Source organism: Phasianus colchicus, chromosome 5, assembly GCF_987193195.1.
Source record: "Phasianus colchicus chromosome 5, bPhaCol1.hap1.1, whole genome shotgun sequence".
In the NCBI taxonomy this organism is placed as follows: Eukaryota; Metazoa; Chordata; class Aves; order Galliformes; family Phasianidae; genus Phasianus; species Phasianus colchicus.
In genome coordinates this window covers 19,988,399-20,004,600 of record NC_143440.1, presented here as the reverse complement: position 1 = coordinate 20,004,600, position 16,202 = coordinate 19,988,399, and the positions used below count along the sequence as shown (strand labels likewise).

The following is a 16,202-nucleotide window of genomic DNA, read 5'->3' as shown; positions in this document are numbered from 1 at the left end:
CTGCGAACCTTCATTTCTTTCTCAAAAAAAGGCATGTGGAAGTAAAAGTAGTATGGATTTCTGATTTGTTTTCCAGCGCTGCCAGTGCCATGACATTTCTGGTAGCTGATACTCAAAAGAACCAACTGTTCATATGAGAAACCGCAGCAGCAGTGTTTGAACAAATTTGTTCTGGCAACTGTCTGGATTGTCTTTGTTTCCTCGCCTTCTCTTGTGTTGTTGCAGCCTTGTTGTAGCAACACAGCAGTGATCGCACAAATCCCCCTAAACATAGGCAGTATTAAATCTTACCTCTGACATTCACTTCTGTAAATAAGTTTTAAAAGGCTCTGAGCTTTAGTACCAGGCTCAGAGAAATCCTATTGTGGAGGTGTAACTGTTTCTCATTTTATTATCTCCATTAGTCTATTATTGCTGCATTTGGATTAATTTACAGAAGGCTAAATAAGGGCACTTTATAAAAATGTACTGTAATATTAGTCTGTTATGAGCCAGAGACTACCCTCAATTTTATTACTGTGACTTGTAAGGACCCCATTAAGATATTTTTCATATTAATCATTGTAGTGGTGTAGCTCAGCGTGGCTGTTGTGCTTTCTTCCCTGCATAGGAGTGCATGGGCAGTCCCGCTCCTGCTAGAAAACACTCTCTGAATGAAGAGTTATTTTCTTTTCTCCAATCATATCAATGACTTTGAGGGAAAAATATTTACCCAATTTCCATTGACTGAATAACTGGAAATAGAGGATGGCATCGAGTGTTGGGGAGGAAAGGAATTAGAATGCTGAAGTGTAAAAAGGGCAGTCCAGCTTTACCACCTTATTTTTAAGTGTTATGTTCTAGTTCAAAATTTACCTAAAACACTGTATTAAGTCCATTTTCCTTTGAAAGTCATTGATCTTACCTCCCCACAGACAGCTTTCTGTAAGCCTCAGAAAAGCACAGGCTCCAGTTCTGCATGCCTATGGCGGGACTCAATGCTTTATGCTGCACAAGGAGTGCCTCCCTCATTTTTTCCTTCTAATCATGTCTGATATTAAATTGAAATCTGCTGCTATGAATGAGCTGAACTGCTGATGCCCAGGTGCTGATAATTCCCTTTCTCTTATGAATGGGCTCCCTGGTACAGGGCTCTGTGCTCTTCCTCGGCTGTGCCCACCATCCCAGCAATAGCTCCCCTGGCTGGGGGAGACTCGGTGGCTTCCCATTACTGAGTCAATACAAATGCTGATGGGTAAGGTGGTTGTGCTTTTGCAGCTAGAGTTCTTACAGAAAACCCATACTCTGAACATGAAAAAATCCTAGAGCATATGACTGAGTCACTGAGTAGGTCTCTACTAGCCCAAGATGGAAACAGCCAACAAACTAACACCGGATTTGGAGAAGCAGGAAGACTTGTGAGATTTCTTGCTTCACCCAAACCTTGATCCCCTTTCATCTCTATCGGTGTTTTGCTATGGAGCCGATGCTGCTGGATGCCGCAGCATCCAATCCTTCTAGTATGATTGTTCAAAATTCAGGAGCCCTGCAATTGTTTTTAATGACACTTTGTGGCATACACCATTACATGAAGGGAAACTGTCATAGACAGCATCGCACAACCTGGATTGTCTGGTACCTGTATATCGTTATGTACATAAATAGTATAGGGTAGCGTGCAGGGATTTTTGTATCTTTCTTTTCTATTTCTTTTCTACAGTTTTTAAAAGACTGTATGCAAACTGTGTTTACAAATTGATTTTGCAGTCAGTATTGTAGATTGTGGCATGTCCATTTTGGTGTTATGCATGGGCTTGTGAGTCCTTGTGTACTACAGGTTGTCCTTCCTTCTTAAAGACAATTGCATACATTCCCAGCCAACATATCCTGCCCCTTTCTTAATTATAGCCCATTTCCTATGATCCAGTGTGAACTGTAGTTTGTAGAATGCATGAGAAAAAGCTGCATGTGTATTTATATTGTTAAATACACTATACTCAGTACTGATTCAGTTATTAATATAGGCTTTAGGGGTTTGTACTTGTTCTCTGGAAACTACAGTGTAGACTGAACTAAATTACCTAGTATCTGTAATTTACAGACTCTAATATTTTCTTATAATATTTTCTATATGACCTTGTATGATAGATAGGAGGGTAGTCCTTTAAAGCTGATCTTAGAACAAAACCAGTTTTCTCATAACATTTAGGATCAATGAAATATTTCTGTGATATGCTTAGTGATGAATTATAAACAAAGCACAAAATGCAAGAAGCAAATAGGAATTTCAAGATGTCCTCAAATGCTGCAGTTCATTATGGAACAATGTTATAATAACCTGAACAATCTTCTAGATTGACTGTCTTGGGCAATTGCCCCTCATTTTTGTCATTTTTCCTGGTGTTACCTTTGCCAAATCCTGCAGATTTTTCTTAGGACCTGATCATGTATAACTGACTGACTCATACTACTGATTAAAGAAAACTGGACATCTGGGTAGGCAAAAAATAGGTACCCAGTCCATCGTGCTACAGTACAATGTACATGAGTTCAGCCTGCAGAAAGACTTCATGACTTGGCCACCTATCTTTGCCTTCTTGAAAGGGGACCAACAAAACCACCATGGGACCAGTGCAATTGGGTAGCATCCATAGAAATACCTCCTGCTTTCTTATGTCTTTAAAGAGATCAGACACTATATTTTTTGATTAGGACAAGTGGAAATTTCTTCTCTTTTACTACTGTCTGTTCCCGTTAGACAAACACCTGTTGGCATTTAAGGCCGTGGCTACAATTATTTTTATTTACCGAACAAAGAACTGTTTGGAGTGGAATAAAATATATATATATATAAGTATTAATAACAATTGTATCACGTGTAGTTTTCTTTATGGCCAGCTAGCTCCTTGATTCAAAGCAAAACATCGAATAGCAAATACTACTGTCCCAGTGTAACTGATACTGGCTATCTCACCACTTATTCAGAACTCTGTGGGGCCGTGTTATTCTGCTGAGGTTTTGGAGACTAAATTTCTAGTAGATAGACATGTAGGAAGTGTGTTGATGTACCCTTGTATTATAATCTCTTTCTTGTACTTTAGATCACTTGTACCAGGTATTAATAAAAACTGCAGGTAGAATAGTTCAAATAGCTGTAAAACCTTATTGTTACCAGTTTTGACATTTTGTTGAAGCATGATGTCCAGTGCCTCTCTGCACTTAGTGTAGATAATGTAGCTATCAATGTGTAATTTCAGTGAAATGGTGTGTACAGTATGGGTAGTGGTGCATTAATTTAATTTAATTGGTCATTGTGTACTGAGCCATAGTAGGAAATTAGGCTGACTTTCAAATTTCTGTTCTACTTTTGGGTTTTGTTCTTTTGTCTGGCTTCGTTCTCCTTCTGGCCATTCAACTGAGTCAGTTTCATAGCTTAGTAGCTGCTTTATCGGTTGATTATGAACTATCCTGTTCTGATAACATTCAGAATAATGTATGCAGCCAACTTATTGTAAATATGTTCTAGTTTTCAGCTCTCTAACTGACATGGTACGTGTCAGTACCCGCATGTGTGTGTTTCCCTGGTAGTGAGAGAAAGTGATGCAGCATCAATGTGCTGGCTCAAGAGTGCACTTGTTATGACACTAAGAACTAATGCACACATGGAGTGATTCGGGTTTTTTTTTGTTTTTTTCTTCTTGTTTGCTTTACACGTTGGGACTCTAGCACCAGAAGTTCAGTAAGTCACTGTTTAAATTAGCACAATGAGCAAGGGGAAAGCCAATTTTTCCTGCTAGGTGCCCTCTCTGCTACCTGTGCAGTGTGTGACTGATGGGCAAGGATCCACTGCTTCTGACATTGTTTGAAAAGGATACTGATAGGAAAATATGCTAGAAAATACTGCTGGAAATAAGTGCAGAGCTAAGTGCTTCTTGAACCACTGTGGTTGAGGTCCAGGGGACTGTTTTTTACAACAAGTAGGTCTGATCATACAGCAGACATATGAACTATGTATTCAGTGGCAAAATTCTTCAGAACTAAGAGCTATGATTGAGATCTGTAAGAAGGTGACTTTTCTGGGGCGGAAGATGAAGGTGGTTCTGAAAGAGTTTGGGTGGGAAAGCAAACAAAAGCTGGTTCATGCCCAAGGTACCTGAGCCTGGTTCTCATAAATATGTTCTTGCCCCATTAAGTGGAAAGTGATCAAAATCAAGTCCCAAAGCACAGGAAGTATCCTTCTTGGTGAGTCCTCCTACGGTGTTTCAGTGTGAATCACAATGTACGGGACGATGCACCGCCTGCTCCTGCTGCTGATACCCTTTGCCTTCTCTTAAAAGTGGAGGAGAGTCACGAGATGGAATATTTTCATATGTTTCACCTGAAAGGAACAAAAAGCAATAGGAATGGGATTGGTTCTTTTTGTTACTCTCAAGAAGTTCCCCAGATTTTGAAACATACTGTACAGTAACTATAGCACACGTTATTAACTAATGAATGCAGATGATAAAATTTTTCCCAACTCCGGGCTTTGTTCTTGTATATTGTAGCTGGAATGCTTTGTAGACTAATTCTATTTTTGTAGTTCAGACCTTTACACTTATCTGTAGTCATTTGGTTTTAATGCTTTCTTACGGTGTGAACTGATTTCTGTAACTTTCATGTATAAAACAAACTGGACATTCTTTCTATACTGGAAATAGTCGCGAATATAATATTTCACTAAGTGTTGTACCTCTTCTGTATATATCATCAATAAATGTTGATTCATAATTTTCCTGCCTTATATCTGTGAGTTTTGCTCTCAGTCGGGGCTGAATACTGGCATGATTTGGGTAGGAGTTTAGATGAAGCAGGTGGATGGATGAGAGAAGCTGAGAGATGCAGGCAGGGCAGAAGGTGGACGTGGATTTGCCAGTGCGCCAGAAATTCACCCACTGAGCTGTATACTCCAAATGTCCCCGGGTGCCAGCTGCAGCTGAGCTGATTTGCCATGAAATCCAGCATCTGCTTACTGCAGTGAAGTCTAGAACAGCCTTGGCAATGAAGGATGGAGGAGGAGTAAGAAATGTTAGGAGAGTAGGAGGATGTGATAGTTGGCTTTAAAAACCTGCTTCACACCTCTGTGTGTCTGAGCCACGCACTGCCAGAGGAAGGATGTTACCACATCCGGGCCTGGCCCTGTTCACATGCACTGCTGCCATAACGACTCCAGTCTCTTTAGTACTCGCTACTCCCCATTACTTGCAACTTGAAAGTAAAAGAGATGAGATTTGAGGGCTGCTAGAACTCAAACAGCCTCCTCTGTTGTACAGGTGCCTGTAAACAAGACAAGGTTGTGAAAGAAACAGGTGGCCCCAACGTGCCATGCCTAAGGAGGGGAAGAGCATTAAAAATAACCTGTAGGCAGGCTGCTGGGCACCCCTGCACCAACCACTCACAGGGCTGGAGAGGACAAGCCAGGTTTGGGTTGCTGTGCTGAGGGGAAGCGAAGGCAGCCGTGTGGGGCCTGCTGGCACTGAGCCCCGCCGCAGAGCAGTGTGCTGCCACAAGGGAAGCAGGAAGGAAGTGAGATTGCACTCAGTATCAGGCCGTGCAGCCACAGCGATGTTAGCGTGGCAGAAAGTCTCTGCAGTGATAAGCAAAGCACGTCACCAGTGACAGATAGCAAAGCTGGCAGCTGCCCACTGAAACCCAGGGAGAGTTTCTGAAACGGGGAGGGGCAGCAGAGGAACCAGACCCCCCAGCTTCAGGACAGGTGTCTAAGAAAGCATCCTAGGGCCTGCCCTTCACAGAGTTGCAGTGCTGCTCATCCATGGCTGAACTGAACAGAGAGTGCATCCTCCATTCTCATTTGTGACACTGATCCACATGGTGCCGGGGTCTTCCGCCTCATGCTCCCACAGCCCACAGGCAGCAGGTGAGAGGTACTGCTGTGGAGGTATCCCAGAAGGAGGAGGATGGCTCCAAACTGAGAGAGCAGCTGAGGGAATTCACCCACAAATTCACTGGGTGGTTTCACACACGTTTCCAGGCTTACCTGAATTACCAGCACTAAACAAACATTCAGCTTACCATTACAATTTTTGAAGTGTGTGTGGAGAATGCTCCAAAAAGGCTCAGTAAGCACCTCACCTTTGCAGAAAAGCAGCACAAAGCTCTGAGCTGTGCCTCGGCTCTGCTTCTGCCACGTGAAGGGCATGTAACCAGGGTGTAGGCTCTGTGCCTGCCTCTGCATGGGGACCTTCACCCTTTGTGAACAAAGGAACACTGTGGTTTAGCTGAACAAACAAGCGTCCTCACCTTGAGCGTATTTCAGGCTTTCTCTTGACAAGTGAAATAAACAATAACTAGAAAATGAACCACAAAAGAAGTGCAGGGAAGCTTCACTGTAAAGCTGTCCCCACTGGTGAATCTGACAGCCCACTGCTGCAAAGCAAAATATGCCAAATTGTGGTGATAATTGCAGGGCTGACTTTGCAGGAGTTGAGGAGCTGTGCTGCAGCCAGCTGAGATCCTGATCTGTGGGCACTGGGCATGGCTTTGGATGGCTCAGCTCATCCTATAGGCTCAAGCTGCAGTCTGCTGGCAGCTCTGTCTGTCCTGGCTCCAGAGAGCATGCTGATAGCAATCAGCAGCCCCCAGACAGATGTTTCTTATTAACAAGGATAGGCTGATAAAAGATGGTGAGTATAAACTCAGACTTAGATCTGATTTCTGGGCAAAACATCCCCGTTTGGTACTGCTTGTTCCATGTAAAATGAAAGCATGGAGTCTTATACACCCAAAGAAAATGTGGTTGATGAAAATTATCTAAGCTCTTTTTTGGATTAAGCCAGGAAAAAGAATAGGCTTTTGAGAACATGGTGCCAGAACACAGATATAGACCCATGACTGCAAAGTAAATTCAGATTTCAGGCTAAAACTCTGCTGTAAACAAACCACTGCAAAATGGGCATTTAGGTTAACACCATCTTAGCACAATAGCCCAAGGCTTTCAGACACAAGGTGCAAACTTACAGTCTCTGGTTGAAAGTGCCTTCTTGTTTCTTCCTCTCTTCTTTATTTCTTTCTCGGAGTTTGAAGGATGTCAGCACTAACTTGGCAGCCAAGCCCTTTTGGTGAGTAGAATCACCACTGTTTCTGAGCTGCATGCTGGCTTCCCAGTGCTGCCTACGTGCACCTAACTTCAGCTGTGTCCTTGGCATTCAACGCAGCCACCCATCTCAATCCAGCACCAGAATGGAGCTGCTGTTGAGCTGCAGTCTGTTCAGTGGGTGCTACAGAGGGAGACTTTTTTTACTCATACTGTAAAAAAAGGTTTTAGTTTTCTGACAGATACACTTAAAGTTATGTTGGATCCTATTTGACTTGACAAGCCCTATTTTCCTGTAAATTTCCAAGTTGTTGGTTTTTTGTTTTTTTTTTGTTTTTGTTTTTTTTTTGGTGAAAGGAAATAATTTACTCTTAATAATATCACAGTACAAATAGAAAGTTGTATTATATATTAGGCATCTTCTCCGCCTCCCCTCCCCCCCCCAAAAAAAAGGTAATCTATCAATCAGATATATTAAAAGTATCTAAACTATGTCTATTTCTGAAACAAAAAATATTTCTCATTTGACAGCCTTTGTGCACCTGTTTTGATCCATAGCATCATCATCTTCATGTCTTTCTTCTGAAAGAAAACACAAAACTAATGATATTGACATCAAAGTTCAATGCATGGCAGAGAATGTGTGAACCTGGGTTTCAACCCTCCACTTGTTCATCCCAATCCCTTTTGCTTATAGAGTACAAAGATTTAACAAGAAGTGTGTAAAGCCTTGAAGTTGTAGCTCAGGCAAAACCTTTCTGTTGGATCCATTCAGGCAAATCTTAAAGAAAGCTGTGTTTAAAGCACGCATAAAACTTTCACTGCTTCTTCTTCACCTGCATCTGAACAACAACAGCTCCCTTGAGGTCAGGGCATCTTCAGCTTTTCAGAAAACCATGCTGCAGCACAACTGACCTGCGCAGACAGAAGTCGACTAGAAATCTTGTAGCACACCCAACTCTGGATGGGAGAGATGGGCAGACAGAAGACCAGGTGCTGTTAATCACCTTTGTGAAGCCGGAGCTTTGCCTCTCATTTCCCACAGTCAGAGCTGGGTGCTCTCAGCATGGCATTGGTGAGTGCCACAGCAACACAGATGAGTAATAGTGAGAAGTAATCTACCAGGGGAAAACTGGTCAAAAGCCATTTGCAAATCAGGTGGTGAATGCAGAAGGTGACCTGGAGGTGGGGGAGTTCACAGGAACAGTTTTTCCCTTATCTGAAATGTGAAATCATTCAAATGCCAAAGTCCTGGGGATAATGGGGGACTTTCCCAGTCGGTAGCAAAGAAATTTTACTCACTCTCCATTTCATCTTCCAGTGACTGTACTCTTCCTTCACCGAAACCTCTGGAGTTCCCACCCCCAAAGTTCCCACTGTCTCATGCTTCTTGCCCCAAAAAAGAGATGAGACCTTTGTCCCCTATACCCACAAATCTGGAGCTGCACCCCAGGAACCTGCCCACGTCAGCATTTCTGCTCCCACCTCTTTGTCTCTTTCACCTCTGCAGTGGAAAACACATCAGTACATGTGGTTACTCAAAGGTAACCATATGCTCTTTAACAAATCAAATCTCTTGCAACCAGAGATGTCTAGCCTTGAACTGTTTAATAAGGCCAAGAAGTAATTGCTGGCTAACAGCCTAATGTAGCATAAAACAAACTGCTAGTGTTGTGTAAGCAGAGGCAGAACAGCGTTCTCAGAGGATTTTATTGCTCCCCTTCATCTATAGAAAGAGCAACGAGGAGAAACCCCAACCAGGATGATGGACAAACCTCTGCCTCTGTGTGATTGTGTCAGAGTCTATAAGACACCTGGAAATTTTCTCCAGTAATATTCCACCCAACATACACTCCTTAATGCAGTGGTAGTTGGCAGTGGTAGTGCAGTGGTAGTGGTGTTTTTTGGCAAAGGATGTGCAGAAGACATTGTATGAAGGAAAGAATGTTATACAGAAATATCACTTGGGAACTGATGTTTTGAGAAGACTTTAAAACATCCACACAGATGGAGACAAAGGCTGTACATCCTTTCTCTGCTTTAATCAAACATTCCTTTCAGAATCTTCAAGAAAATACAGGTGAAACCATCACCCAGGATTGTTCAATGAAAATATTACATTCTTGTAAAAATATCAATCACCTCTCTTTTAAATATACTTACTGCTTTAAACATTATTTCTACCTTACTGCGTTGACCTTAACTTGGACCAAGATTTGTGCTCCAAGGGAACTGAGCTTGTTGCTAACCCCATGGAGATGGGGGCCCACTGGAAGCTGGTGGAGCACGAGAGGTCCCACAGCCTACAGCCAGTTCTGCAAGCAGGAGATCTGACCGTGGCTCTGTATGACCACACTGCCAAATGCTTCTCCTCTCCCACTAGCAACATTGACCTCACTTCTTACCCTCAACATGGAACCAAGTTTATTTTTGGAAGCTTATTTTACAGTTCCATGTGGTATTTTTTGGCAATACTTTTTTAATTACAATTTAGAGATGATATTTTCTTTAACATTGATTAATCTGTTAAATAAATATGCAAATATATCTAGTGCTCTCTATAAAAAAATACATACACACAACAAACAACCCCTGAAATAATAAAACCAAGATTAATAAAAATATGCACTATATTACATGTATGAAATGGCCATCTAGTTTTGAAACTACAATGAAACTTAATTATGCATCATTCGCACAACATAACCTAAAAAGAATCAGCATATATAAAATAATGGCACTGCCTTTTTAAAGAGAAATTGAGCATCTCCATATAACAAATATAAAAAGAAGCCAACAAGTATGGTCCATACTTCTATAGGTACTGAGCATTAGATAAATTAGAAGGATTTGGTGGATTTCTCCATTTTCTCAACATCTCCATAAGAAGATGAATAACATGACCTGGCCCTTTTTATTTTTTTAAGAACATTCACCCATCAAGACAGTGAATTATCTCCTTTTGACTGAGGCTTATAATAAATTAAGATTTAAGAAGAGGCAAAATTCTTATTCTGGATCTCCACACCTAGAGAAATATGTACGTAACACCAGTTTAAACAGCCTTCGATAGATCGTTCTGATTTCTAATGACAAATAGAAAAGCTGGCCTTACGGGAATTAAACAAAAACCAACGCAGACTGTCAACAGACTTTGCACAGCACAGCTCAGTGTTGAAATATGTGCTTATGGTTGGGCTGAGAGGTTTGACAATGGGCCCCAGGTACTGACAGTGTATGTCACCTTGTCCTTATTGGCTTCAGCTTGTTTGAGCACTCTTGGACTGCTCATAGATGAGACATACACAGAGTCAGAAAGCATCCTATGCGTACACTGAAATCACACCTCATCTTGGGACCTTTTGCCCAAATGCACATTTTCCCTGAGGAGATCTGCCTGCAGATACCAGGGCTCTGAGCAACTCAATGGAATGCTTGGGAAACTGCTGAAGGGCTCTAAACTGAGAACCATAATCACGATTTTCGTTGTGCTTGGTGTCCCAGTAAAGATTAATACTAGCTAATGTTAGTATGTAGCCAGCTGAAAGCCCATCCTCTGCACTGCTTCAGATGGACAGCATAAAGTAACATGTGTTAGCAGAACATTTTCCAGTACAGGTGCTGTGGTCAGGGAGCAGCTACCTCTGAACATCTCTTACCAAACATTCCCCATCCCAGCTAACACAGACCTCACTGCTCGCAGTTCTCCGGTTGTTTTACTTGCATTTTTCTGAGGCAGACCAATTAGAAGTTATTCTCCACTCCAATATGCTTTCTTAAAAATAGCACAAATCACTGGTAGTAAATAATTTTCTTTCTGGCAGTTCATATCAATATAATGCACAGCATCATTGCTTAATACAAATACTTCACATAACAGACATAGAAGGACAAAACAAAAGTGTATGACAATGCAGATGCAGCTATTTTACTGTATTACATTACTGGGAGAGTTTCCTTAAAATTTCATTTATCTTTTCTGTAAAATTTCAACTTCTATTATCAATAAACAGTTTTTCTTTCGGCATTTTTGACTAGAAGAAGAAAATGCGGATGAAACAAATCAGAAGTGAGCAAGATCATACAAAAGTAACTTTCAAAATATTGGCAAACTGGTGCAATACAACAGTTCTGGGAGAAACTGCATCTCCTATGTAAAGTGGAGCAGGGAGAGAGAAAGACCCATTCTTCAGGAATAAAAATGCTGTCATCATCTCTGATGACTTCCAATTGCTTGATTTGTGCATGCACAATAGAGCTGGGGTCATACTGCTTTATTAACTTTACAACTGACTCCTTAAAAAACATACATGAACTGTGATCCATGAAGGAGGGAGGGGAAAGAGCAACAGACACCTCAGAAATTCAAGGATATATGTACAGATTGTTAAGATAACAAAGAAGAAGTTTATTATGTACCAGCTCATGCTTTCCTCCCTTTGTTCCCCCTCCCAAAAAAACTTGCTGTATGCCCACAGACATTTTAAAATAGAGATAAATAAACTTTGTCCTTCTGGATTTCTCTTGTTACAGACCAAGTCATCAATCATTACAAAATGTCACTTTTTGCTTTTACTGGCAGACTTTGAGTGCACCTACCACTCTTCCTGGCTGGAAGGCATTGCTGGTGGATTCTGCTGGGTTAGGCATTGTATAGGAGGCATTTCTGTTTTAAGCCTTTTTTATTTTGGATCTTGACATCTGTTACTCACTTACTGTTGTACCATGATAAGTTTAGTACCTTAAATGCCTGTAAGATGGAGCAACTGGATGCTTCTGTAACTCCGCACAGCGAAGGCACTGCATCTGGGGAACAATGACATGCCACATGCCCAGGACACAGTAAGTGCCCTTTGTGTAGGAACTGGGAACTGACTGCAACACCTGGGGCTTATTTCAGAAAGCAAATGTCACTTTTGTAACTCAGACATCATGTTAAAATAATTAAAAATGAAGAAAATTTAAGCTTAATTGTGTTCAAAAGACATCAGTAGCACAGTGCATCTGTGAATTCCTGTCCAAGGTCCGTGTGATTTTGACTTCCCCAGCACTGATCTATTTGGTGACTTTGTACCACTACACCCCGCTCTTCATATCATCTTCATGATTCTGTGTTTCATCAATGGTGAGGAATTCGTCACATGCTCCTGTTTGGTCATTTGACTGTTCTTTGTGAACCAAGTGCACCATTTCTTGTGATTTGCTGGCATCTCCATTTAATTCTCTTGTCTTCCTGTCCTCCACGGCACCTTTGCCATTATTAATGACTAGCTTTTTCTTCTGCCCACATCTAGGTCAAAATAAAAGAATATAAATACCATAAATGGAGAGTAATGGAAATATGAAAACAAAATTCAAGTAAATATTTAGGAAAAGGTTCCTGGAAATGAAACTTGTGTCTGCTAGTGCAGACCTATGCAAAGCAAAGTGCACAGTTTCTCCATGTTGCATATTTTATTTTTGAAAAAATGCAGCATTACGTGCATGAACTTTAGCAGGAACACAATGGTCCACTTAGTGTCCCAGGATCACAAAATGGTTGGGTTGATAGGGAGTTTAAAGACCACCCATTTCCAACCTCTCTGCCATGGGCAGGATTGCCACTCATTACATCAGGCTACCCAGTATCTATTAGTAGAGATGGGGACTAACATGCACTGTTGAAAGATGGAGATGGTTTTCTGATTTGGGTATATCCATATTTATGAACTGTTTATATATCCCACTATACAGACAGGATAATTCCAAATCCAGACTCAGAATCAAGATTCAGCAGCTGAGTGTTCACTGAATGCACACAGCACAGTTCTCTTAAAATGGACACCAACTTTTAAATTTGTACTGTAAAAGTGTTCTCTTTTCAGTGAAGCAGGTTTTGTCTGAATGACTAATCTGGCAGTTAAGTATCACTTTTATTCATGCTTACTGACTGATGGCTGAGGGTTATTTTATCTTAAGCAGTTCAGTTTGCTGTATAAATGTTGGGTACACACTTGGGAATGATTCCTGCTCTGCAGCTGTATAAATGTTGGGTACACACTTGGGAATGATTCCTGCTCTGCAACCATGAAATGCAGAGCGAACACAGGCTTTTAAAAGTGCAACTCATATTTTCTTTCCTGAAATGACAGCGAGTGCCTAAATGTGGGACACTGCATGGAAATTCTAACTCTTTTGGCAACAGACACCATACAGAGGGAGTCTTCTTTGCAACATGAGGAATAATAAAGACATAAATAAACAAGTAAACTGCCCCGCGCTGAACCTTGGGCAATTTGTTTGGTTTTGTTTTGTTTTAAGATAACATCAGTTTTAATTAAGACAAGAGCAATTAAACATAAAAAAAAAATAAAAATTAAAAAAAAAAAAACCCCACAGCACCAAAAACACTATGATGAAGCAATTTGCAATTCACTGAGAATGACCAATTGCTTTGTGTAAGTGCTCGAGATTGCTGCCATACTGATGTTGTAACAAACATGTAGTTCTCATTTTTAAATAAATGAATGCTTGGAACATTCCCACCTCACTGCCCAACTAACCCTGCCCGAGTCTGCAGCCAGTTAGCACTTATCAGAACAAATAAATCTCTTGTTATTTTGATCCTGCTAAAACAAGAGAAAACATTCCACCTGTTTCAAGCATACTAGATGACGTCCCTGCTTGAAAAATTGCTCCCCATAGGGATTAGTGCACGCTGCTGGGTCTAATCTGTGAATCCGTACACACGCACTCACCCACGTGCACTGTCTCTCCTTGGGTCTCACTCCCAGCTGCATGGCAGCTCTACATAAGAGATGTTTTCCACGCGCAGCATCTGGGACATAATTTTTAGCGTTGAGACCGTTTCAGTTCTTGTCAGTTGCAATCTATAATTAGTCATCCTGGCCCTGTTTGTCTGTTTCTATGGTGACTTGGGGTATGAGGAAGGAAACAAAGGCAGCCTCTGCTTTTATAGGCATAGCAGAGTGAGATATAAATCAATAAGCTGTGCTGTTCAGGGCGTGTAACTCCAGAGCCACTTAACTTAAAAGAAAGCTGTAGATACTTCTGTCTCACCATGTGCCTGATATCTTTTTTATTTCACACGGACTCTAACACTATTGTGTCAGTGCTTCATTCTATCACCCCCATCACACTTCAGTGTGTTTGAAGAAGTACAGGGTACCTCACCTCCTCCGGCTGTTAACGGCGATGCACACTGCGAGGATCAACGCCAGTGCCAGGAGAGCAGCAACGATGATCAGCCATTCTGGTTGTTGATGGAGGGAAGAAGAATGTGTTAATCCATCCCATGCAATTTCAGGGTTTCATGGACACTCAAGCATTCTTTAAACCGTAAGAATTTTCTTCTAGTTTAAGTGGATATTTGCTCATTTTGCAAATTTCTTCTTTGCAAATGAAATACATTTTCATCAGTCATGTTGCCTATATGGCCAAAAAAATTGCTCATCTATGCCCAGGCCTACTCTGATGAAATACCTGTCCAATATATAAGAACTGCACTTTGGCTGACATAGGTGTAAAGCTGTTGTATCACTGATTTATTTCAAGAGCAGGAGAAAAGGCTGAGACAACTGCAATTCTAGGTGCAAAAGTAGGATGGATTGAAGGTTGAGTGAAATGTCTACATCCATTTTGTCATTAAAAACCTTAAGTTAAGGAGCATTTGTAGGGCAAATTCTAAAAAATAAAAATAAAAAGGAACTGCAATATCATAAGGAGGTAAAACTGGAAGGGAGATCACATATGCTGTTTCCAGTGAAACAGAATGAATAAAAACACCCCTGATAAATGTTCCATTTGCTCTTAGCATTTTTCAAAAATGGAGATTTCATGGCAACCTCTCCTGTATCCTGTTCTTTATGCAGGTCGTGCTATGGTTACCTTACCAGACTTTATCTTTGTGCCCTTCCCTGTTGTTTCTGTATGATTCAGTGCCTTGAACTGAATACAGTAACTCAGCTCCAGACTTGCCAGATCTACACTGAGTGGGATAATTACTTTCTCTCTCTTAGAAATGACTTTACTGTTAATATGTCACAGAATACATTTGCATTCTTTTGCAATTGTATCACTCTGTTGGCTTCTTTCTATTCTATTTCATTTTAATCTGCAAGCCTTTTTCTGCAAAGCTTGTCTCAGCTATATTTTTCACTGAATATTTTCACAAATATGATACTTTATATCTACCTTCACCAAATTGTGTCTGATTGCATATCGAAGTATCAAGGTTATTTATCTCTAAATCCTGTTCTTCAAAACTCGACTTCTCTCATCTAGATATTACTAGAGTATTTTATGAGTTACAACACGCTCCATTTCTCAGACTACTAGTGAAAATGCTGATTCTCATCCCAACCCTGATGCCCCCTGATTCTGTGCGTTACCTGATTCAGAACAAAACCAAAATAACCGTACTTGACCTACATTTTTGTTCAATTCATATTCACATCATTCTGTTCGCATATTATTAAAATATATGACTTTGGAAACCTACCTGGTACCTGGGCTGGCCTTGGTTGTGATCTTACAGTTGTTGTTGTGGACTCTCCAGGGAAAGGAGTAGGTTCACTGTCTCCTGTGTATGGTCCCTGATCGCTATCTATATTGGATGTAGACCCTAAAGAACAAAGCCATCTGTTAGTCCAAATATTCTTACTGAGTATTTCATAGGGAGGTACAAAAGCTATGATTTTTATTATTAAAATACATATATATATATATATATATATATGTCTAGAAAGTTCACACGAAGAAACTACATAGGCTGTAAATGTTGTACTCATCCAAACTGTTGCTAGCTCTCATATTCTGATAACAAAGCTTATGGCTGCACCCTTTCACCTTTTATATATTCCATTTTTGATTGTGCTACACTTTCATGAACCAATATGCAATGATAATTGCCTAGAAATTATCTGGAAAGAGTGTAAGGACTTCTGCATATTGGCAACTTCTTGAAGAGGTTTCTACTGCTTATGTCAAAGGTCCTGCCTGTTCTACAGGGAAAAGAGAATGAGAAATGACTAGAGAGAGAAGACGGGAAGTGGTCAATAAGAAGAAATTTTAAAACTTGTAATTTTATTCCTATGAAAGATAAAATTGAATTTCTAAAACTTTCCTGCTT

General features: G+C 40.7%; 1 protein-coding gene across 10 annotated transcripts in view; it reads right to left on the bottom strand.

The window, feature by feature from the left end:
* Positions 1–9,091: 9,091 nt before the first annotated feature.
* The window catches only part of CD44 (CD44 molecule (IN blood group)), a 60,218-nt gene continuing 53,107 nt past the window's right edge, over positions 9,092–16,202 (bottom strand). For all 10 annotated transcript variants that reach the window (XM_090140785.1, XM_090140777.1, XM_090140778.1 and 7 more), the window contains 3 exons: positions 15,573–15,695; positions 14,246–14,324; positions 9,092–12,362 (listed from right to left, as the gene is read on the bottom strand). In XM_090140785.1, the coding sequence (XP_089996911.1) occupies positions 12,149–12,362; positions 14,246–14,324; positions 15,573–15,695 (416 nt within the window). In that variant the 3' untranslated portion in view covers positions 9,092–12,148. The remainder of the gene's footprint in view (positions 12,363–14,245; positions 14,325–15,572; positions 15,696–16,202) is intronic.